Below are 22,984 nucleotides of genomic sequence, written 5' to 3'. Positions count from 1 at the left end.
ACAGACACACACACAGACACACACACAGACACACACACAGACACACACACAGACACACACACAGACACACACACAGACACACACACAGACACACACACAGACACACACACAGACACACACACAGACACACACACAGACACACACAGACACACACACAGCTGTGGCTTATTCTTTTAACGAGACCTCTCTCCTCCCTAATCACCACCAACCTGCGCCTGGTGGGAGTCACATTTGTTGAACTCAGACAGTCCTTTGTATTTTTGCAACACCTTTGACAGGAGTGTATTTTATTTCTAGATTTGGAGTTACTTCCTGTTTGAGGCCTGATGCTTTCACAGGTCACAGTACATGAATTATAGAATCATTCACGGCTGAGTTCACCAGAGTTCAGACGTTTTACTCGCACCTAGTTCATGTGGACGTGGGATTTTGTTTTTCACTCAACTAAACTTTTCTAGAACATAATCTTGTCCACAGGCTGCACGTCCACCAGAGTAGGACATGACCTTGAACACTGACGTCAGTTTGAGAAACTGGCCAAGAGTCTGATGGAAGAAGCCAGGAATGAGATTCAGCAGAGGAGGGATTTTGATCATTTTCTCTTCAACAAGTTTTCTTTTTGTTTCATGTGCATCATCACTGACCTGACCTGAAGTTCGCAGCAGTACAGGCCTGTCTGTGGACACAGCCTGTGGACACAGCCTGTGTATTTTATTTTTAGTGATGAAATTCCACATACAGCAAAACTCACGTCATTGGCTGAATTCCGAGGCAAACAACACAACCGAAGCCGATAGAATTTTATTTTGAGTGTTTATATTAACGTATTAATCAGAAGATTATAAACTTGATTAAGTTGGTGATTGTAGCTTTAAGTGACATTTCCTGCTAATGTAGTTTTTATTTACCAGGAGTAAGCCTGTGTAAAATGTAAAAAGTTTCTCCTAAAAGTTCTTAGTTCATGTGTTTGCACCAACAGAAGAGACAGAAATGTATGATGTTTGATCATGTGGCGTGAACTGGTCATTACCAACACAGGTACTGTGGTAAAATGTGGTCAGAGATGTCAGATATATACAGTATATATATATATATATATATATAGAGAGAGAGAGAGAGAGAGAGAGAGAGAGAGAGTATTTTTTTTTAAATACCAGATCCATATATTTGTGTGTTTTCCCTCGCAGAGTTTGATAAATGAGGCAGCAGCCAGGAAACCTCATCGAGCAGGTGGTTAAATGGTGTTCAGCCATCACACGTGTCAAAATGTCAGCAGGAGGTTCTGTCCACACACTTTGTCTCACCCACAGCTGTGACTTGGTTTTTAATGAGGCCTCTCTCTCTCTCTCTCTCTCTCTCTCTCTCTCTACAATCACCCACAACCTGCCACAGGTGGGAGTCACATTTGTGGCTCTCCGTCAGTCCTTGGTGGTTTGAATCATCTCTGACAGGAGGGCGGGTTATTTCCATAGTGGGGACACATTTTGACAGGCCAAAGGGGGGAAAAAATAAGAACAAGAAAAAAATATCTTCATATTTCATCCCGGCTGATTAGATTGTGGTCGAAAATGTTTGTCTGTAAAACCCTGAAAAACTTAAGCTCACCTGAAATTTCCCAGACAGAGAATAAAAATGTTTTTCTGACAAAGCAGGATTCTACAGTCGGCCGCACGAGCAAATTGATGACACACCAGATCAAGGAAATAAATTGGGCTTAAGATATTGGAAGGAAATCCAATGATTAATCTGCAGTGTGTGGTAGCCAGCAGAAGAAGATTCAGTGGCCACGCCCCCTGTTGGAAAGCGAAAACAATACATTTGTTCTCGTTCACGACTAAATGACCACATATCGACTAGAGCCGGACTTAAATCTTCCAGAGGTTTGGAGACGCATGTGAAGCCAGGGCAGCGGCGGAGAGACCTGTGGTTTCATGCCTGATTCCTTCTGCTCATATTTACAGCTGAGCCCTCATTGATTTTCCACAGCCTCAGCAGCCAAGCAGCATGTTTTAATAAATCTTATAACTCAATTGAACAAGTGTAGCCCAAGTTACACGCTGGTCAGGCTGTCAGCTCAATTCCAAACCTGCAGTTCAGGGAAAAACATTTTACACTTTTATCATAAATCATTTTGAAATAAAGCTTAAATAATGTCATATTTCTACCTGAGCTCGCTGCGATGCTAGTAATGGAGTATAAACAAAAAGAATAATGTACGTCAACATCTGGGATTGTTACTCATTGCTATGCTGTCGGCGTATTTAGCGTTGACGTGACTTCATCTGCGATAAAACATTAAAATGTGCTGCAAACAGAGAGGGATTTCTTATTCCTGCCAGATGGGACGTGACAGGCAGTGGCAGGTGATTAAACACGCAAGGAGGCTGATCATTTGAAGAAAGAAAAAAAAAATCACAGATGAAGTTGCAGGTGCTTTTTTCTGGTGGATATATGTAGATGGAAACTGAATTTTGTTTATTATTAATTCCTTTTTCTTATGCTCTCATCAGCAGTCGTCAGAATATCTGGCTCCATCTTACTGTCTGACACCAACTTCTTCCTCTGCCTGCTAGCTTCTTACACGACGTATTTAAATCTACCCACTCAGAGGTCCAAACCATCTCACTCCACTCTCAGTCGTCATAGATACTACTGTAACTAACAACAACAATCTAACTTTGAACATTCCATCTCCACCCGTTCACTGACAAAAAGCAAGAAATTAGAAATGATCATTTGTAACAGAAAGGCACAAAGTTGTCATTAGTTAGTAGGAGTTAGTAGCTGCTGTGGTTTCTAATACTTTGCTTAAAATCTCTGAGCAACATTGAGTTTCCTTTAGCTCACTTATCTGAAATTGTTTTTAACTAAGCCCAACAAACTAAATTAGCAAAAGCAACGTGTATTTTAATGTGCTCAAAATGTCTCAATAGCTCACTTGTCTGAAATTGTTTTTTTCTAACTAAGCCCAACAAACTAAATTATCGTGTATTTTAATGTGCTCAAAATGTCTTTACAAACACAATGCAACATAAACTGTTCCTGACTTAATGTCACTGTACATCCAACCAACAGACTGGGTTTCCTGCGTCTGCTTATTCAGTAGTTAATTACAGTTGCCTGAAATATGTTGGGTTTAAAATATTTATATACCTTTAAAGAATTTGTAGATTTTTGTAACTCAGTGTGTTCACCTCCCATGTGTTTATTAAAGAATGGGGGAAAAAACCCTGTTTCAGACTCAGCCAAATGATCATTAGTCATCCCAGCACAGATTTTAAATATGTATAAACTGTGTTATGTGCAGCATGTGTTTTATGGTACACTCACGGCGAGGAAACACACCATGCTACGGTAGTGGAGATTTCCTGCTGTGCAATGTCACACACGTGGCACAGTATGGCTCATGTATTTTACATTAGTGAGCAATTTCAGCAAAAACACACCCGGCGGAGTCACATGTCTCCTCGTCGGTGGTGTCTGAGAGTCTCAGTATGATGAGCCCCCGGTGCAAGAGACGACAGCATGTGCCAAGATGAGTGTTTTTAATTGTATGAAAACCTCCTCCATCTTCACAAACTGTGTATAATTTTGCAGAGGTTTCTACGTTTCTGGACACGGGGCCTGAATCAATCCACCCACAGAACAAGGCTTGGGGACCAGTATCTGGGAGACTGTCAGTACCAGACCGTTTGCCTACTTTTACAGATAAGGAAACATAATGGTGAATCATTCTGATTTTGAGAAGCGGAGCTAAAGATTGCAGTTTATAGTTAAAATATTGTGGAACCCCAGGGTTCACCTCCTGGGTGAAGATCAAATCCCGGTTAGGGAGGTTGGTACCTTCCAGTGGACTTACCACTTGCAGGAAGTAGCAATTTACCTGGACTATAAGTCGCACTTTTTTCATCCTTTGGCTGGGTTTGCGACTTATACTCAGGTGCGACTTATATATAAAAATATATCATTTCACACTGACAGCAGCTAGAGGGCACTGATGCGACTTATGCTCAGGTGCGACTTATAGTCCAGAAAATACGATACTCTGAACTTTGAAGTATGATCAAAATACTGAGCTTTTGTGATGAAATGTGCTAAACATCAAGGATATATTTCAGTAACCGAATCTCAGCTCATGTAAGACTTAGTGTGGGCTGCGGTGCAGCGAAGAGTCGGCCTTTGTTCAGCCTAAAATAGAGGAGAAAAAAGACTTAACCATGTTTGATCCACAAGGAGCAAAAGGAAGCAGCAGTAAGATCGAGGAAAGAAAAAGAAAACATCTCTGCCGCTGTGTTTCCTCTGGGTCACTTTTATCGTATCATTAAATGCCTTGCCTTTGTGTATGCCGCCTTTATCAACTGCTGCTATTTCTAAATAAACATTAGGAGAGAATAATGATCCCGACCAATAGTAAAACTGTACAAATTACTCTCACTTTAATTGTGTCATTAACAGTTTAATAGTTTTTGCAACACTGATTCACACTGGCTTTCTAATGTGGATGCATGCTATCTTTAGAAACGCACAACTTTTATCACGATTATCACGATCAGCAGGGCCCATAATCCTAGGCCTAAATTAGTTTCTTTGGATCTCAAATCTGTCAAAGTCTTGGATAAAGACCAGCTTTAATGTCAACAAAAGACAGTTAGACTGTAGTCATGAATGTTTTCCAACCAGTCAAAAACCCTAAAGATTTCCAAATGAACCCTGGTAAAGGGTTAAATATAAAACTATAACTTAAGTATAATACTAATACAGTCCTGCGTGCTCTGACTGACTAAAAGGTGACAACATCTTCAACGTTCAGTGAATCTTGGCTTGGCTTTGAAGAAAGTGGCTGAAAGAGAGGAAGCTGGAGCTGGAGGTGTCTGAGATGAAAACATTGAGATTTTCTTTGAGAGCGAACAGGATCGGCAGAATTAGAGAGAGCAGATCTGAGGAGCAGCTACGGTTGAACAGTTTGGAAATCAGTTCAGAGGAACAGGCCTAAGAAAAACCCCAGGGAATGTACTGACGGAAGGCTTAAGGATGGCTGCCGGTCCGCACCGGTCGAGCCTAGAACTGTTGGATTCTGATCACTGTCTGGTCGATCAGTGCCACTCTAACAACTCTCAATAACACGCTGTAAACATAAAGTATGAACGTGGTGGGGGGGTTATTGTGGTCCTTTGGTTACGTCACTGTTCCATTCTCACGGTGTAATGTAACTTGAAAAACTGAGGGCCACTGAGGTAAACTGCAGCCAGTGTTTTCCAGTCCCCTCACTTCGAGTCCCTACGACTGAAGGCTACGAGTACTGGGCGAAGATTTGTTGACTCCTGAAGAAAAAGAAGACGTCTTCATGTCCCTGTGATCTTAATCAAATCAAATGTAACGTTTGGCAATAAAACAGCTCTCAGCAGCAGGTCTTTGATGTGCCTTTCGTTTGATTGGCCATTGGTTAAGAAATGAGAAACTCTTTGAAGGTTTCCTTGGTATTAACCTCATCATTAACATGAAAGAGTGACTATGAAGCTGTGGGGAAGAACGCCTCTTCCCGACTCACCCTGAATTCAACCTCAATTCTATCGCCTCAAAACCTTAAGAGGTTGAACAGATTCCTCCTTCATGTCCATCAACACCCCGCAGTCACAATCCTCCACGCCACACTCCACTCTGCTGTCTCTCTCAGCTTCCTCCGCTCTGACCTCGTCAATTATGTCTGAAATCCTTTCTTCCGTCCTGCCTCCAGGAAGCGGCGATATTCCCTTCCTCATCTCTCCGTCATCTAGAGAAAAAAAGTATCACATCTCACGCCCCCTCTGCCTTTTAAATCATATCCACGTGCTCTAACTGCTTCCAAACTCCCCTTTAGCTCCTCGTTTATTTTCTCATTTTGGTGACGTAGGGTAATTCCGAGGCTGTGGTCAAAGGGACCGTACAGGGGCTTCATAGTCAGCTGCCTCACCCTCCTATGGCATATATGTAATATGGATGAGCTTCATGGTGAAAGTAACTATAAATCACAGCGTGTAACCCCGCGCGCTACATCTCTATCAGCTCAACCTCTTTATCCCGTCTCCTGAATAATTTGTATTCACACTTCCCTGCTGTTTTCATTAGTGTCCTGTCTCATTAGCTGTGGAAAACAGAAATTAAAGTGATGTGTATTCCTGGCTTTCCGTAATGTGTTTACACTGACAGACTTTGACGGAGGCTCTTAACCACAGCAACTTGTTCTGCCGTGTCTTACTGTAAGGAGCAACACCTCCTGATCCTGCTGGGGATTGTGAGGAAGAGTTCCTCGTAAACACTCACACGTACTGAATAAACATGCAAACAAGGCTGCAGGCACAGTGGCGCCGAGCATTGTGCGCATTTTTTTTTTGTTCATTAGAGACGATACAGTTTGACCATGGTCAGCAAAACTTTGGTCAAACCTTGATCAGGAAAAAAGAAGTTTGAAAATCTGCAGATGTACGCTGGATTGTTACTTTCCAGTTTGCAAAAACTATGTTTCCAGCCAAACTGAAACTCCCCGAGTCAACTACGCTCTCCCGAAGTCCATAAAAAACAAACATATTCAGAAATGTTTAAGCTTTAAACATTAAAAGACAGTACATTCCAGCAGGTTGTAATCTGGTGCTAAGCACTACCGGAATTCAACAAAGAAGAATATTTCTGATAAAAACACGTCTTCTTCAAATGATGAGATTTCAATGGAGAATACATGGAGAAAGTGAGCTGTCATTTTTATAAATAAAGAAACAACCCCCCTTCCCCCTCCCCCCCCCAAACTTAGTGGCTTAAACTGTGATTCAATCACAACCAGTGTGTAACCGTGTAATCCTCCTCCGTGTCTGCCCTGAAACCCTCTGAGTTATTTGGTCCACAGCCACATGTCAAATATAAATAAAGCAGAGCGTGTTCAAGCGCTGCCATCTCTCTGTTGTTTGTGTTTTAACTCCAGCCCTACATCCGTGAAGTGCCTTCGACTGATTTTCCCTTCTGTTGGTGCCTCTCGTGTAACAGCTGCCATCACGACCTGTCGATCCCATGGAAAAACGTGATTAATTATGGACTGTGTGCAAAGTTTGGAAAGTTGTTAGGAAGTATAATCACGGAACACTATTTGGCAGATTAAAGGCCAACTTGAAGGACTGACAAGAAAATACTAAATAAATGTGCTGCAGGTTTTATATACTTTATTCATCGACGCCAGAATCTTAATGTATGGATGAAAGTCAAAAATCTCTGTCTAACCTTTAGCTACTTCATGGTTTTAACTGAACAAAGAAACAAAAACCTGAAGAAAAAACTCGTAGCTGAAACGGATCTCACAGCTTAGTCTGAGTTTTTGTTGAACAAGCGAATACGGCTAGTTGTTATTTTAGCCGTTTTGGCCGAGGCTTGTTCTTGCTATTTATAGGCTGCTTTAATTTTAATTCATGTAATCTTCCTTTCAGTTGCTTTTTGTAAAATTCAAATACTGATTAAGCTATTTTGCATGTTTAGTTTTTGTTCCTGTATATCTGCTATTTTAAGGTTATCTTTTGGCTAACTTCTTGGGGTTGGGGTTAGGTTTAGGGTTATATTTGGGGTTAAAGTTAGGGTTATGGTTAGGCTGGGGTTTGGGTTAGGGATAGAGTTAGGTTATGGTTAGGTTTGGGGTTAGGCTGGGGTTTGGGTTAGGGATAGAATTGGAGTTAGGGTTAGGCTTTTCAAAAAGATAAGATGAAAAAATAATTTTTAGCTTTTGACCAAAAAATGAATTTTTCTAAATTCCCAAATTTGATGAAAAACATTGGAAACCCAGCAGTTTAGCAAATGTCTGAGACTTTGTTTGTCTTCCATGTTACAGACAAACATTTCTTAAACAGGATGGATATTCTGCTTTTGAGCCATCATTATATTGTGACCTTAAGGGAAATGTATGTTGTTTTTCTCCAAACGGCGCATATAAAAAGACATGACGCATGCAAAAGAATTCCTTTTGCTTGGCCCATGGCGTATTTTATAGGTGATTATTATGCAGAGAAAACAGACATATTCATCAAGGCCACAGTGATGATGAAGCTCACGCTGCTCATTTACATGTAGTTAATATTGCAGTTCCAAAGCAAGAGAAGAAAACCCTCAAGACATGTAATGGTACTTATTGTGTACGTGACAGAAAAATACCTGATGTGTTAAAGTCATCTATCTGTGATGTTTTTGGTGCTCAGATGGCCAACAGTGTTAAAAAAAACCAAACAAACAAACAAAAAAAATACACAACTGCGAGTGTGTGACATCACTGTAGAGTATTCTCTACTGCATGATTGGTCTCAGCGTTTATGAATGGTTACTGTACGTATGTGTTCCCCCGGTGGGAAGAAGAGGAGAAGGTGGTAGGTGGGTGAAGGGATGTGAAGAGTTTGTCACGCGTGTGCCATGTTGGCCTAGTTACAGAGGAGAGAGGTTTTTGATGGTGGCTCCGTTCCAGCACTCGGCAACATCCTCCACTTTCAATTAATCTGTATCTGCATCACTGTACGGAGTGAGAAATCAATTAAAAGAGTGTTTTGTCTTTGCTTAATGGCTAATGAGAAGATATTCAACAGCCAGTTTATATGGTAATTATTCAGCTGTAAATGGAAATGCAGGCGAATGAACGAACGTAGCCTTTTAGCATTCAGAGCCTGATGTTTATGGTTTTTAGTAAATCACTATTTCAAATTAATACTTCAGTTAGTTAGCCAGTTTCGGTGAACATTTTATTTATTTTTATTGATGGTCACATTTCTCCACTTTTGTATTAATCATAAAAATGTTATTTTTCAGTCTATTTTCAAGCTACATTTGAGCTAACATATGCTAACCCATTTTCATCCATCTTTCTTGGTGTCTTGGTGACTATCAAACTAGTCAAAAACTCCTGTAACTTCCAGTCATTGTTTGGACTTTCCTCGTCCATGAACAGTACAGCGTAGCACAGTGAAGTCCAGTCTTTACAGCTGTGAACATGTGGTGTTGCTGTGAGCACAAACGTGATGTTTGCCCTGCACAATAGATTACCGTGAGGAGAAGCTCGATACTCATTCAGTCATATATTATTGGAGGAAAATTCTTCAAATGAAAAAACACATCCAGTCATATTGTTGCTGTTGCTCTGCAAACAGCTCGGCCCAGGGATCAAAAATCCATACGCTCTACCCAGAGGTGGAACAAAAGACACAAACAGAGATTATCTGTAGCCCATCGTCATCAAACAAGATGTATGAGATTTACTAAATAAGTCCTAGAAGTCAATACAGTTTAAAGACTCAATTGAACCTAATGTGTTTCTCCATCTCTCATGATCCCAGCGAAGATTTCAAATGATTTCCGTATGCAGCACAGCTGAGCGTAAGTGCCTGATTCATCATCAGGGCATTAAAGTCGCATGAACCCAAACTGAGAAGGTCACTGTCAGATTCTCTTCATATGAAATGTAGATCATAAAACCAACCCTGGCTGGTTCTAGGAGGCAGAAAATAGCAGCTGTGAAGCCTGTGGTGTGAAATGTCATGGAGCTACAACATTAGCATGATGCTGTAGCTGGTTTTCAACGAAGAGAATGGATGGAGGAAAAAACTGAAGTGATGGACTGGATATGAGCTTAAATATCAGATCATATCTGAAGTAAAAGGAGCAGAGACTGAAGTACAGTGAGTCATTTCTACTGGGGACCAGTGGTGAGAAGAGGCTCTGACAGAATTCTTTGTCTCAGCAACCGTCTGTCTGCTCTCTCTGTTAGAACATTCTTGAAGGTTGCCAGGAAAGCCTCCCTCTCAACATCATGAGGAAGACTTCATTTATCAGGTAAAGGAAGATCCCTAAATCAGAGTGGTCTGCAACCTGTGGCTCCTGGGCTCCGTGGTGGAACTCCCTGTGAGATCAAATGATGATGAAAATACATAGGGGTCGTGGGTTTATGACGTTCTCGACCTACAGCGTTTCGCGGTCACGTCTCATCTCCCAAAAAAGTTGGTGAGTGAAGTGGCTATATATGGGAGACAGCTTTGTTTACATTCGCCAGTCGTACCCCATACATTGGACTGTGCTACACTTGTGTTCGTTCGTTAGTGTCAGGCTCCTAAACATAAATCAGACTTCTGATGTTTTATATATACTGTATATATATATATATATATATATATATATATTTCAGAAACATGAAAGTACATTATTAGTATTTGTCTTTTCTGCAGATGTACACGACTGCCTCTGAAGTCCTGGCTTGTATTCCAAGTAAAGATTACGAAACCTGTATTTTTCTGGCAGTGGAGAAACCTTATGAGCGCTGACCTCAGGGTCAGTGAAGACTGAACTGCAGGTGAGTGAGAAGATATGAAGGCTGTGTCTGCGGCAGTAGCTTCAGGGCAGCTTTCTTTTGATCAAACCCAAGGTCAGGCTCAAAGAGGCTCAGCCCCCGGGGAAGGAATTAAATCAAAGTATGTTTTTTATGAAGGCATCACGTCAGATGTCTGCTTTAATGTCAGTGGAGGATTTATGGATACAAGAGGTGAAAAAGGCAAATTCTGCAAAAAAAAAAAAACCCTCCAGTACAACCAGTAACAAATATGGTCACACTGGTTTGCAGATAAATAAATGATAGGAAGGTCGTGGGTTTGATCCCAGGTACCTCAAGAATTCATGACAGCGAATAACACCAGGCTACAGCTAATCAACTGTTGTTCTGTTTCAAAATACGTCCAACTTACTTCTCGACTCATCCGTAAAAGGTACCAAAACAAACAGCACTGCTTATAAACAGAAACAAAAAAGTACAAACAACTAATATTTGCAAACTGAATATGACTTGTAAATACTTTCACATTGTCCCAACAAACAACCTCTACAAATAGAAAGAAGTTCCAAAAAAATTGGTTTAGCAAACAGAGGACACGTCTAACTGAAAAAAAAATGCCAGTTTACAAGTAAAAATGTCCTTGAAGAAATGAGGAATGAGGGAAAGAACAGGGCAGATTTGACAAATGTATCAACCTCATTTTGTCTGTTTAAGCAATTGCTTTTAATACATTTTTTGTTAGCACAGCGCAATCAAGCCAACAGTCAACAGATACATGTTGAAATCAACTGCAACTTTCCTCTGCTGCTCCTGTAGTTGCTCCTGGCTACAATGCTAATGGAGTGTGAACATGACCGAAATGTGTAGCAGAAAAGCTAACGTGCTAACTAAATAGCTACAGTTTTCAATGCAGCTCAAGTATTTTCTTCACGTCATAAATAACAGCGTCACGATGGACAGACTGACTGAAGCCGTGCGGCTCCGTGCTAATCCTACTTTTATGGCTTTATTTCTAGCATGCTAATGAGTTCAGAAACCCATAATGATCCCAATAAATTACAGCAGCTATTATGATGTTAAATGCCAATCATTATCCATCTCTGTCTACTCTGTGGTAACGCACAGGCAGCTGGCCGGGCTCACCGCAGCTGAACGGCTGCCTTCATGTTCACCTCCACAAGAGTTCCCTTTTTACCAAAAGAAAACGCTCATGGGCAAAATTTCAGATTTGCATTTTCATGTCTGCATTTAAAAAAAAAAAGTCAGTGTGCAGAGGTAAGATTTTCTGAAGTCATAGTTCAGTTAATGTGTATTGTGTATCAATACAAAGGTTGGAGCTATTTAGAGATGATGTGTAGATGGGTGGAGAATAGATTATTTATGTTAAAGATACATTATTGATGTTGGTGGAATATCAGCCTCACATTTCAGGGAAGCGTGGTGCAGTTAGAGGGTGAGGTCTATCAGGGAAAGATGTTATTACTTGGTACTGGGCTGTCACACTCCATTAAGGTTCTCTTTCATTCTCCCCTGGGAGTTTTTTTCCCCCTAATGCAGTCACTCATTCCAGGTGTAAAGACACCTGGGAGATGTTTGTGTTTACAGCAAAAACACTGGCAGCTGAGGCATGTCGGCTGTTTATTTTATTTAACCAATCAATGAGAGATCACATGATGTCACTGTAATGAGACAACTCACCAAAAACACCTCTGTTATGTTTCTGTTGTTGTTTAAACACTGGCTTAAATTAAACCTTGGATTATATTTTCATTATACAAATAAAAGTAAAATGTGTATATAGGCCTTAAGGCTTACTCTATACTACTGCATATGACCAACAGATACGTCAAGTAATATATTCTCTAATAAATTACCACTTAGAAATGCAAATTAAAGAATACTTTTCCCCGCTCTGAGACAAAATGAAAATAATACATAATGAAACTGGAATTTATTTGCTTGCCTAGACCCTAAGGACAGTCCCCCCCCCCCCCCCCCTCAAAAAAAAAAAAACCCTGGAGACTAAACATAAATGTTCTATTAACACATTCCAAACCAAAAAAAAAAAAAAAAACATACAACACAAATACCAGTTACCGTATTTTTCGAAGTATGAGTCACACTTTATTTCATCCTTTGGCTGGGTTTGAGACTTATGCTCAGGTGCAACTTATATATAAAAATATATAATTTCACACGTTTGCTATTTTCATACTGATAGCCGCTAGAGGGCACTCTAGTTGGCCAGTGCGACTTATATTCCGGTGCGACTTAAACTCCGGGGAACTGGAGTTATCCATTACATGGAGTTTTCCATTACAGTAAAATTCTCATTTTCATCATTTTCACAGTGACGACAGACAAAAAAAACCAAAAACAAAACAACTTAAAAAACATCTTCCATGCTTTAGATGTTACACATGAACATCTGTTCTTACAGCTGTTCAGGCTCCTGGCTGCCATTAGGCGCTCATATCCTGAAAGATGAACGTGCTGTAAAACAACGTTATTCACATAAAAAAAGAGAAAAACTCCTCTGGATTGAACAAGTTAACATAACTGCAATGTTAAAGGAGAAAAGCCCTTTCAGACCCCAATCAACCTGCAAATTCAGTTTAGCAACACTGACTCGTGTTTGAAAGAGTATTTCTGGTAGGTAGCTTGCAAATTAATTCCGTCAACAGAAAGTAAAGAAACCTTGTAAAATCACCCTAAAAATGAAGAACAATCACTTTCTGGTTCCTTCTTTTTCTTACAAATCTTAAAGTCAAATCAATTTCCTGGCTTTAACAAAGTCATCCATAACACTAAATGGACACTGTGTGTTGAGTGTCTTGCCAATATACATGTTATTACGTAGATGGAATCAAACCTCTGCCCCTCTGGTAAGAAGATACAGTAACCGTTGTTTTCCGCTGTGACTCTCTTTAATATCCTTAAAGAAAATAATAAAAGTGGTTTTCGTTCAAGGCCGTTCACCCCACTGAATACAACATTAAAATGTTGACCTCATCATACTTTGATCTCAGGTCAACGTGTTTGTCAATAATCCTTTACACAGCCTTGGTTTTGATTATGGACATGTGAAGTCAGAGGAGGACAACGTGTGATTCCACTGGAGCACAGAGTGTCCTGAACCCACCGCCTCCTGTCTCTGCATGAGGTACGTCCATCCACTGAGCGTAAACTCTTCCGGTGGTCCTGCTGTGAGGGGACCGACCTCTCCTTCATCCACAGTGAAAACCGTCCATTAATGGACACGTGTCAAACAGGGTTACATCTCCATTTACTGCCTACTCCCCTCATGCCCAGTCTCTGCTTTTTGCACACAGCTCACTCTGTCCATTTGCAACTTGTCAGTGTTTTTGAAACGTCCCGCTGACTGTGTGAAATCACGCTTTTATGAAGTACACACGGTCGAAACACACAAACGTGCTGTGTACAAACACATCCAACCCACAGGCAGAACTTCAGATGCAGCATTTTTACTTATTATAAACACCATTACAGGAAGTCCTTGGTTTAAAACGTCGACCTACGGCGTTGTGTGGTTACACCGCCATCTCCCAGGAACTTATTTAGAAGGTTTTATTCCATCATTTTTGGCCTTGAAACTCCCATTTGCGTGGGAACCAGTTGGCCGAGTGACAAATACACGTCACCCAGTGCTATACGTGGAGGAACTGTTTATATTCGCCGGTTGCGTTGCGGTTTTTGGTGCTTTTTGCCCTTCATTATTGCTCGCAAGTGTATGTCAAACATTTCTGATGTTTTTATGTCCTAGCTTACGACGTTACCGCTATATTAGTGAGGTTAGACATCGGTACTTTTGCATAGTGTTTCCGAGTTCCAACAACGAAAATAGATTAACGTTGTCCCATAGGACATTTTTTTCAACGTAAGTCGAGGATCCCCTGTATAGGCACAGAACTTGTTTGTTGTTGTTACTTTTACAAGAACCCAGACCAGTTAAACCTAGTATTTTTGGTACCATAAAAAGGCTAAAATGTTCAACTTCTTTTGGATTTAAAAAAGAAAAAAAAAATCCAGAATATACACCAATACATTTTTTACAGCAACTTCTTGTGGAGAGCCATAAAGTTATTTTAAGAACAGAGTTGTGGGCCGCATAAAGCCTTCTGAGTCACACATCTGAACCACACACACACACTCCTTGGACAATCCTGATTTAGAGACCCTGTGTTGGGGTTGGCAACATTATTATCTCTTTTTTTTTTCCTTCCCGTATCTTCTGTGCTAATAAAACAAAGTGGCGAAGGCAGTGAGATTAAAAGGCTCTTCAAATCTCAGACAGATCTCCCTGGAAAAGTGCTGAAAACAGAAGTGAACGCTAACCAAGACTGATTCACACGCTCATCCCCACGTGCTTAACACATTGATTTTTCCAGTACACCTTCTCCTAATTGATTTGTGGTGATTGTTATTCCTACCATCTTTTACGACCTCACACGGCAGTCATAAAAGCAGAAACGGAAGAAAATTGAACTCCTGCAAGTTTTCACTATCTCAACACCACAGCTTTCATATAAACCCGATTGAGAGGGGAAAAAAAGAAGCAGACAAACGCCTTGGAGGGGCTGGGGTGGGGGTGGGAACAAACTCCTGGAGATGAAAAGGATGCCGTGCCATTATTAGACTCCTCAAAATAATCCTGTGCCATGCAGACCAGGAGTTTTCCTGTCGTTTGCTTAAAGGGACAGTTTCGATGCGGGGAATACGCCGTGAGATAACGCGATTATGTAATTGAATTCCTACGCAGTCCCGAACAAAGATGGTCTCGATAATGGCCTTGTGGGGGCCGAAGACTTTAATGGGAAAATAATCTGATCTGTGAACTACTCAAAACTCATTTCCACTTCCTGCTTCAGATCGTGCTGAGCCTCCAGCTACAGTCTTTCCCCAACTTGCGTCACTTGCGACTTCATGCAGTTGTTCAAATGGCATGTTTATAATTAAAATAACCTGGAGGTCACACACAGATTTATATGACGACCTGGCTGCACCGTCCTATCACCCGGCACCACAGTGGTCCAGAGTATTTTGGTCACTGCTGTCTGGACTGGATCTGGTGTCTAGCTGCTGCAGATAAATAAAGATTTGCTCCGTTTGTGCTGAGGCTGTCACTGTCCCCCCCCCTCCTCCCTCCCCCCGCTCATCCTCTCACTCCCGTCTGTGCTTTCTAACATGAGAGGTGATGGACAGTCCTGTCAGGTAGAATGACTCAGAGACGCAGCTTCACTGAATAAGTAATCGGGTAATGAGAAAACGCTGATGGCCCCGTCAGGGGAAGACAAAATGTCTGAAGTTGACATCAGGGTCTTTCACTCACTCATGGGATCAAATGTTCCTTCTCCTTTATAAATACATTCAGATACACATCAACACAGACACAAATAAAATCACAGACCTAGTTTTACAGTTCAGGCTGTAGTCGATACTTTGAATCTAAAACCGTGATACGACGCAGCAGCCCTTCTGAAACATTTAAAACCAAACTCAACCAACCACTACTGATTTCTCTGATTTTCTCAGAAGAAGTTCCCTTTACTTTTTAACCAGCCCCTATTACAACCCTGAATACAGCATTTAGAAACAGCTTTGTTAAGATCATGAGGGGGAAATCAGGAAACGGACAGGACCTAAACGCAGCACTTGGAGAGACACAGATCAGGTGCAGGGGATTTATCAACATTCCAAACTTAGAATCAGGGCCAGGAACAAACAGACAAGAACACAGGAACAAGCAACAAGCAGAAACATCAAGCACAACACAATGACCAAACAGACCAGGTGAGAGAGAGCGGTATTTATAACCAGAGCACCAGGTGAGACAAGTGAGCCTCATTAACGATGAAGCTCAGGTGAGCAGGTGGAAGCAGTTGAACTGATGAGAGGGTGTGGCTGCAGGAGAATCACCACTGCAGGGCAGCAGACTGTGACAAGCTGAAGATATCAACCAAAGAGTCATTTGATGTTACACACCTAACCCCAGGTCACAGAGGGTCAGAGGGTGTGTTTAGTCTCGTGAGTGTTTTCCATTTATGAAATAAACTTTCATATAACTCTGTATTTTAACATCGCAGAACCTTCTTTTACTTTTTAATTCAAACCATTTGAAAAAAAAGTTGCCTCATTGCCCGCAGCTCAGTGTTCATAAGTGTTACGTTGATTATTTGAAAAAAAAGTTGCCTCATTGCTCAGTGTTCATAAGTGTTACGTTGATAGTTGACTATTAATCCCAGTGTTGCGAGGCTGGAGGATGCCATGACTTTCAGTTTAATGAAGTATGGCTTTGACAAACCAGAGACGTCGCTGGTGAATACAAATCATTCACCAAGACAAAAGAAGAGCGCAGACGTTGCTCTGCAGAAGGCCGTTGCGCGTGGTTTTGTAATATGAAAAGGGAAGAGACAACAAGTGGCTAATTATACTATCCTTCAAAGCTGCGACTCGCTCATGCGGTCCTTTGTTATCAGACCAAAGGACAAATCAAAGACATTTAGCGTCTTTCCCACAACAACTCCATTCTGTTTGTTAGCGATAAACAAATTAAGCATCTGAAAAAAGGAGACAGAAAATGACATTAAAAGTAACATTCCCGATTAGCACGCTAACTTGTAGAAGTATAGAACAATCTCAGTACGCCCTGAATTATGACGCTTCGTGAATTCCTTCCTACAGCATACATTACTAATGAATCCTGAGTGTTCGGCAGGGACACCGACCAGAGCATCCTTCAAACTATTAATTCCTAATCCACTGATCCCTGGGGGGAAACGGGTAACCAGCTCCTGTGAGTTGCAGCAGTTTAAAAACCGGAGGAGAGAACAGTTATGGCAGCATCTGTCACCTCACTGGGACAAAATGAAACAGGGCCAATGATTTGCAGACGGCCAGGCCACACAGAGATGGATGTCCAAAAGAGAAGCCATCGTGAGTTTGGTCCTCAAAACTCCAGGGATATTTGCCTGCCTTCATTGACAGTCACCATTACAGAGTGACTCAGGACATTGGAATGAATTTCACCTTCATTAAATTAGCCATTACCTCTCGAGCGATCTGTGGAGAAAGTATGGCTGAGGAGAAAGGTTGTACTGAAAATGAGGGAGTGAGGATTAGATTCTGGAGGAGTGGATATAAAGCACAGCCTTATTTAAGATGAGTTAAGGCTCCTGGTGCTTCACAACTCATAAGACTTATAATTTAACCGCGTCACATGTCGAAAAATGGGCTAGTGCTCTTGTCTTATAGCAAAAAGTTCATCCTTCAATCCCTGTTGGAGTTTTCCTGCGTGGAGTTCACGTGTTCCACCAGTGGTTTCCTTCAGATGGTCTGGTTTTCTGACACAGTCCAAGAAAATCCAGGATTACTTAAGAATCACCAACAAGGTTAAGAACCACGGCTTTAAATTGTTTAGTTGTTTTTTTTGTAAATGTATGCCACAGTGGTCGTGTCGGTGTGCAGTCTAGATATTAAAGTGTCCCGTATTCGGGCAATTTCCTATCACGCCCTACTGCCGTGTAGGTCAGGCATGGGCAAACTACAGCCCGAGGGCTGGATGTGGCCCCTTTGGCCTTTTAATCCGGCCCGTCATACTTGTCCAAATTATATTATCATTATACTTGTGATTTTTCCATGCAATGCCCGCATTTCACCAATAGATGGTGTAGAAAAAGCTAAAACTATTTTTAGCATTTTAGACTTTTACATATCATTTATTTTTGGTCACACGATCGCCCTGTCAAATTTTGGGACCCACTGTGACCCGAGAGTCATACAAAGTTGGCTCACTCCTGGTGTAGGTTCTCAGTTATCCAGGTCATCTTTTCCAGAGTAGACATACATTTTTAAAGTTCTGCTTCAAAAATGTATGTATGTATAACAACAGATGACAACTAGTTTCTGTCTGAGTCTTCATTAAGTGACACGTTCATTAGTAAAGGACGGTTCTCTGAGAGCTTCGCTTTAACCACAGTAACTTCCTGTGACGCTAATTAATTACCTGCTAATGTGAACCTACATGTTCCATACTGCACTTCTTGAGAACTGTATTATTAAAAGAGCTGCTGGTAATGAGCATTTCCATTATTGATTCATCTGCTGCCTGGTTCCTTCTTTATCCAATTACTGATCTGCCTGTAGCTACAAACCATGGAGGAGGTTCTTTAGTTTTCCAGCATCCAACGTAAAATGACCAGCTGCTAATTTTTTTTAATCAGGCCAAGTCCTTCCTTATTAAATACAAAATATATAGAAAGAAATGGACACTCTTCATTATTGGAAATCTGCTGTTGTAAAGAAAAACTCCATTAGTAACAGTCAACATATCACTTTTATTGACTTCCTGTCATTAGAATATCAATAATGTAATTGTTGCTGCTGCTTAAAATGTTGCATACACGTCTGCAAGATTAATTGCCGTCTTGTAGCTTTCCTTCGGGGACTTGCTGTTGTTTTTCTGCAGGTTGTGGTTGAATGATGTGACACCGTGACTGATTTCACAATTTAGACTTTGGGGAATTCAGTTTCTTTGTAAGTGCACTGCAGCTTATTTTTAGCACGTATTTGGCCTGGTTCTGGTTGAATATGATGTAAAATATTGTTTTCACTGTTATTATTTACTTTGCTTCCACTTCCAGGTGTTCGTATTAAAAGAAAGTGACCGTACAAAAATACTTTCCTACTAGTAAGATGAATATATTTGGCCTAAATTTGTTATGGTCATGATAAAAACCAAATCTCTGATCACATAGAAATATGAAGAATTTTAAATGTACAACAAACACAGTTAACGTCACAATGTTGCCGCTTCAAAAAAAGGTTAAGGCACAAGTTAAGCAACTAGCTATAACGGTTAGCAGTAGTAAAGAATAGCGAAACAACTTGAAGTATTAGCTAATTAAGAACACGCACAGGTGTCCATTTAGAAAGCAGCTCTTGTTGCACTACTCTTGCAGTATTATTTTGAGCACATTTATAGGCTATTGTATTGACTTTTTTAACATGTTACAAAAGGTGTGGCACCTTTGGCTGTTTTTTGGTTTAGCATTATCTGTCCTTTCGCTGATGACATCTTGTTGTACCTCTAAGACATACAGACCTACAGAACAGGTTGACTCAAATTGAATTTCTTAAATCAGATTAATCTAAAATTCCTGTAAAGAGTCCCTGCCAATAATATTCCACCTCCATTACTGCCCCATAATCTGCTGAGAGTCTGTCTCTTTAACTGCACTACACAAAAATGTATTGAAATACAACCTCCTTCAAGTCATTTTTCACAACTTTTCACATTAAGGCAATATTTTAAGTTGAGCTTTACTACTCTCTGATATTGATTAGCATCTCTTTCAGTCAGGCTGTATTAGACAAAAATTCCTTCTCAGACATCCCCACGCTGCACTGACTTTCTATTTAGGGCTCCTAATTTAAACAGACTCGAGAGCATTTGGCTCTGTCTGCCCCACAGAAGAGCCACTGGCAGCCGAGATAAAGCTATGATCCTTTTAATAGCATTTGTGCACGAAATGGCAAAGCAGATGGCACCAGACAAACCATAAGCAGCCAGACAGTGAGCGGGGAGGGAGAATTACCTCAGCTACTAATAAAAACAAACCAAGTGTCTGCTGTAAAACAATGCACAACAACACGCGTCCTCTACAGAGAAAAGAATCAATTGGTTGTTCCTTTTTCAAATGCAACTGTTCAAAATTGGAGCTACGACAATTTGCAAAAGAAGATCTATAGGCAACAAGCTCAGTGGAAACCAATCAATTCAAAGAGACAAAAGAAATGAGCAAGAAAACTCAATCTAGAGAAAGATAGATGGGCAGATCCGGCAGTGCAAATTGATGGGATTTAAAAGGGCAATTTCGGGCAATTATTGTTGTTGTTATTATTATTATTATTATTATTATTATTACATGTGTTTTTTGGATGTAGGGCCATATCTAACAATCAACTGATTCATTAATTTTTAGTTATACATTTTTCTATAAAAAAAAGTTTTGGTATTTGTCATCATGTTCTAACTCAAATTATAAGACAAATACTGACTGATAAAAATAATCAATGTAGCTTTCTTATAACAGAAAAGTCACAAGAAGTACATATAATGAAACATCATGATATGACTCAATATTAAACCATGGCCTGTTGAGTTGAACACCATGCTGACATACTCTCAGGAATTGAAGAAGGACACACAGATCAACGGCTCTGAGTTTCTCTCATTTGTTAGTTTTTATATCCATTTACTACCACCTAGTGGACGAGTATTTAAATGTTTTCCATGTCATTGTTGCATCAACAAACTGAGGTTAATTAGTTGCAGCAAATAAATTATATTTTTTTAGAACAATTGATTGAAAATAAATAATTTTTCACGGCACAAAAAAAAAAGAATTTGTTGGCATTTCCAAGGAGAGTATCCAGAGTTAAAAAGGATTGAACAGCTTGATGGGATGGATTAGGAATTTATAATGAAGTTTAAGGTTGAGATGGTTTGAGGTGGTGGGGAAAGAGAGGGGACGTAACGAGCGAAGGATCTTGGTGATGGAGCTGCCAGATGAGAGGAGAAGAAGGAGACCCTCGAGGAGATTCATGGACGCTGTAAAGGGGGGGGGTGAAAATGTATGGTGTAACACTAGAGGGGGGAGAACATGGGGGACGGAGCAACACGAGCAGTGGCAACAGGCAATGAAAAGGAAGAAAATGTAGAATAGAAGAAAGGAAGACGACACACAAAAAACACTTAATACACTTAATACCCTAATGACTAATAATAATAAATAATACTGTAATCATCTGACTCATGTGACTTTTTGGCAACAATCGTGGTTCTTTCTCAGCTCGATGAAGACAGCATCTGCTGTGGCGACATGTCCATACCTGTCCATGTACTAACTATGAAAATATAATTATAATATATCATTTTTCACCCTTTTATCAGTGGACACTCCAGTCCAATATGTCAAAGTTAAATATTACATGATTCTATCTATTTTAAAAAAAACATGAAACGATGATATATGATATGATAACATTCAAAAACACAAACACACTTGTATATATATATATATATATATATATACTCAGCTAAGTAGAATGATTATTTCCATCCCTGTATTTATTTTTTTTATTTGTATGTATTTATTTGTGTTTTAGGCTACATTTCCTGCTTCATTACAAATAAGTCAGACCCACAGATTATGTCCATTTATCAAACTAAACAAAATAATGTCATAAATAAAATGCCCATTATTTCCTGAAGTGTATTAAACCACATTCTCGTAATAGAAAGCTATAATAAACATATACACATTTACACTTTATTAACTCTGTATCAGACACAGCGTAGATTGATGGAGTCTTTGCATTACTTTGAAATGATCCGTGTTTCCCATTGTTAACAATAACTGATCCATTCAAGACAGTGTCTAAGAGAGGGGGGGGGGGGGATGAATCCAAAGCACACAACAAACTTGTTGACCGGTGCCACGCCCATGGAGTCAGTGGTCAGAATGTTGACCAACAGCTTTATGACTATAAAAAGTTTGGACAGCCAACAATGAGTGAGGAAAAAAGACTCACCTGCGCGGCCATGAATGACAGATCCATTCTGCTGCTCTGAGTTCTCCTTCGATCTTCAGCACCGGACGGAGACGTGCGTAATTTTGGCCTTTTTTATTCCAAGACTGAGCATTTGCGTCAGGCGTCTTTTCTTGCCTCCGCCGCCGCTGCTGCTGCTGCTGACACTGATGCTGCTGCTGCTGATGCTGCTGCTGATGTTCTTGTTGTTGTTAAAGGATGATGATGATGTTTGTTTCTCCCAGACTCGACATCCACTGGATATTGACTTGCAAGTTGTCGGAGTTTTACGTGGGGAGCATGTCGAAGGATGAAGAATGAGACGGAGAAGGAGATGAAGAGGGAGGATGAGAATGGAGCGGAATGGAGAAAAAGAAGAGGGAGGAGGAGGAGGAGCAGGAGGAGCGGACGGTGAAATGATGAGGAGAAAGATGCGAGGCGGTGAGAGAGTGAGAAGGGAGGGAGAGCGCGCGAGAGAAAGAGGGGGATGTAAGTAGCTGCTGGACTGTCGTACTAAAATGTCCACTCCTTTGTCTCTCGGTCACTAATCTGTTTGTAATGAAAGTTCTATTTTACACGAATGCAATTTTTTTCCCCCTTTGGCTGCAGCTCTCAGAACTCGCCAGTTTGGATCTTTCTCTGTCTGACCACGACTGTGATCTGACGTATACAGAAATCCCCCTGTCAAAATTAGCATTTTGACAGTTTAAAGTGTCAACAGCCTTGGTCTTAAATAAACAAACAAATAAAATCAGAATCCACTCAATCGGAACTTTAAGTTTAAGAAGAACATAAAATGAAAACGTCAGGATAAATCTACAAATAGCAGGGATGGAAACTGCTGCTGAATGTGCCTTGAATGACCTTGAAGATTTGATGTCATATTTCATAAGGAGGTGACATCTAAGGTTATGGACAGCTTTGGATTATATTTAAAAATAATTGTCATTTACATTTGCACCACTGGAAGTTAACACTGCCTGAGACTGAATCATCGAAAAACAAAGGTTTTAGACCGAAAATTATTAAGAGGAGAATCAAACATTGAGTGTTGAAAAA

The 22,984-nt window shown here is 40.5% G+C and overlaps 1 protein-coding gene across 1 annotated transcript in view; it reads right to left on the bottom strand.

Moving 5' to 3' along the window:
* Nucleotides 1-22,698, bottom strand: part of LOC103379641 (uncharacterized protein C14orf132) — a 31,146-nt gene extending 8,448 nt beyond the window's left edge. Inside the window, exon 1 of the mRNA XM_008311253.3 lies at nt 21,929-22,698. Coding sequence (XP_008309475.1) covers nt 21,929-21,955 — 27 coding nt within the window. The 5' untranslated portion in view covers nt 21,956-22,698. The remainder of the gene's footprint in view (nt 1-21,928) is intronic.
* Between the last annotated feature and the right edge of the window lie 286 nt (nt 22,699-22,984).

Source organism: Cynoglossus semilaevis, chromosome 1 (assembly GCF_000523025.1).
Source record: "Cynoglossus semilaevis isolate Cse_v1.0 chromosome 1, Cse_v1.0, whole genome shotgun sequence".
Classification (NCBI taxonomy): Eukaryota; Metazoa; Chordata; class Actinopteri; order Pleuronectiformes; family Cynoglossidae; genus Cynoglossus; species Cynoglossus semilaevis.
Note: the sequence above shows the minus strand (reverse complement) of the source record. Positions and strands in the feature narration are given on the sequence as shown.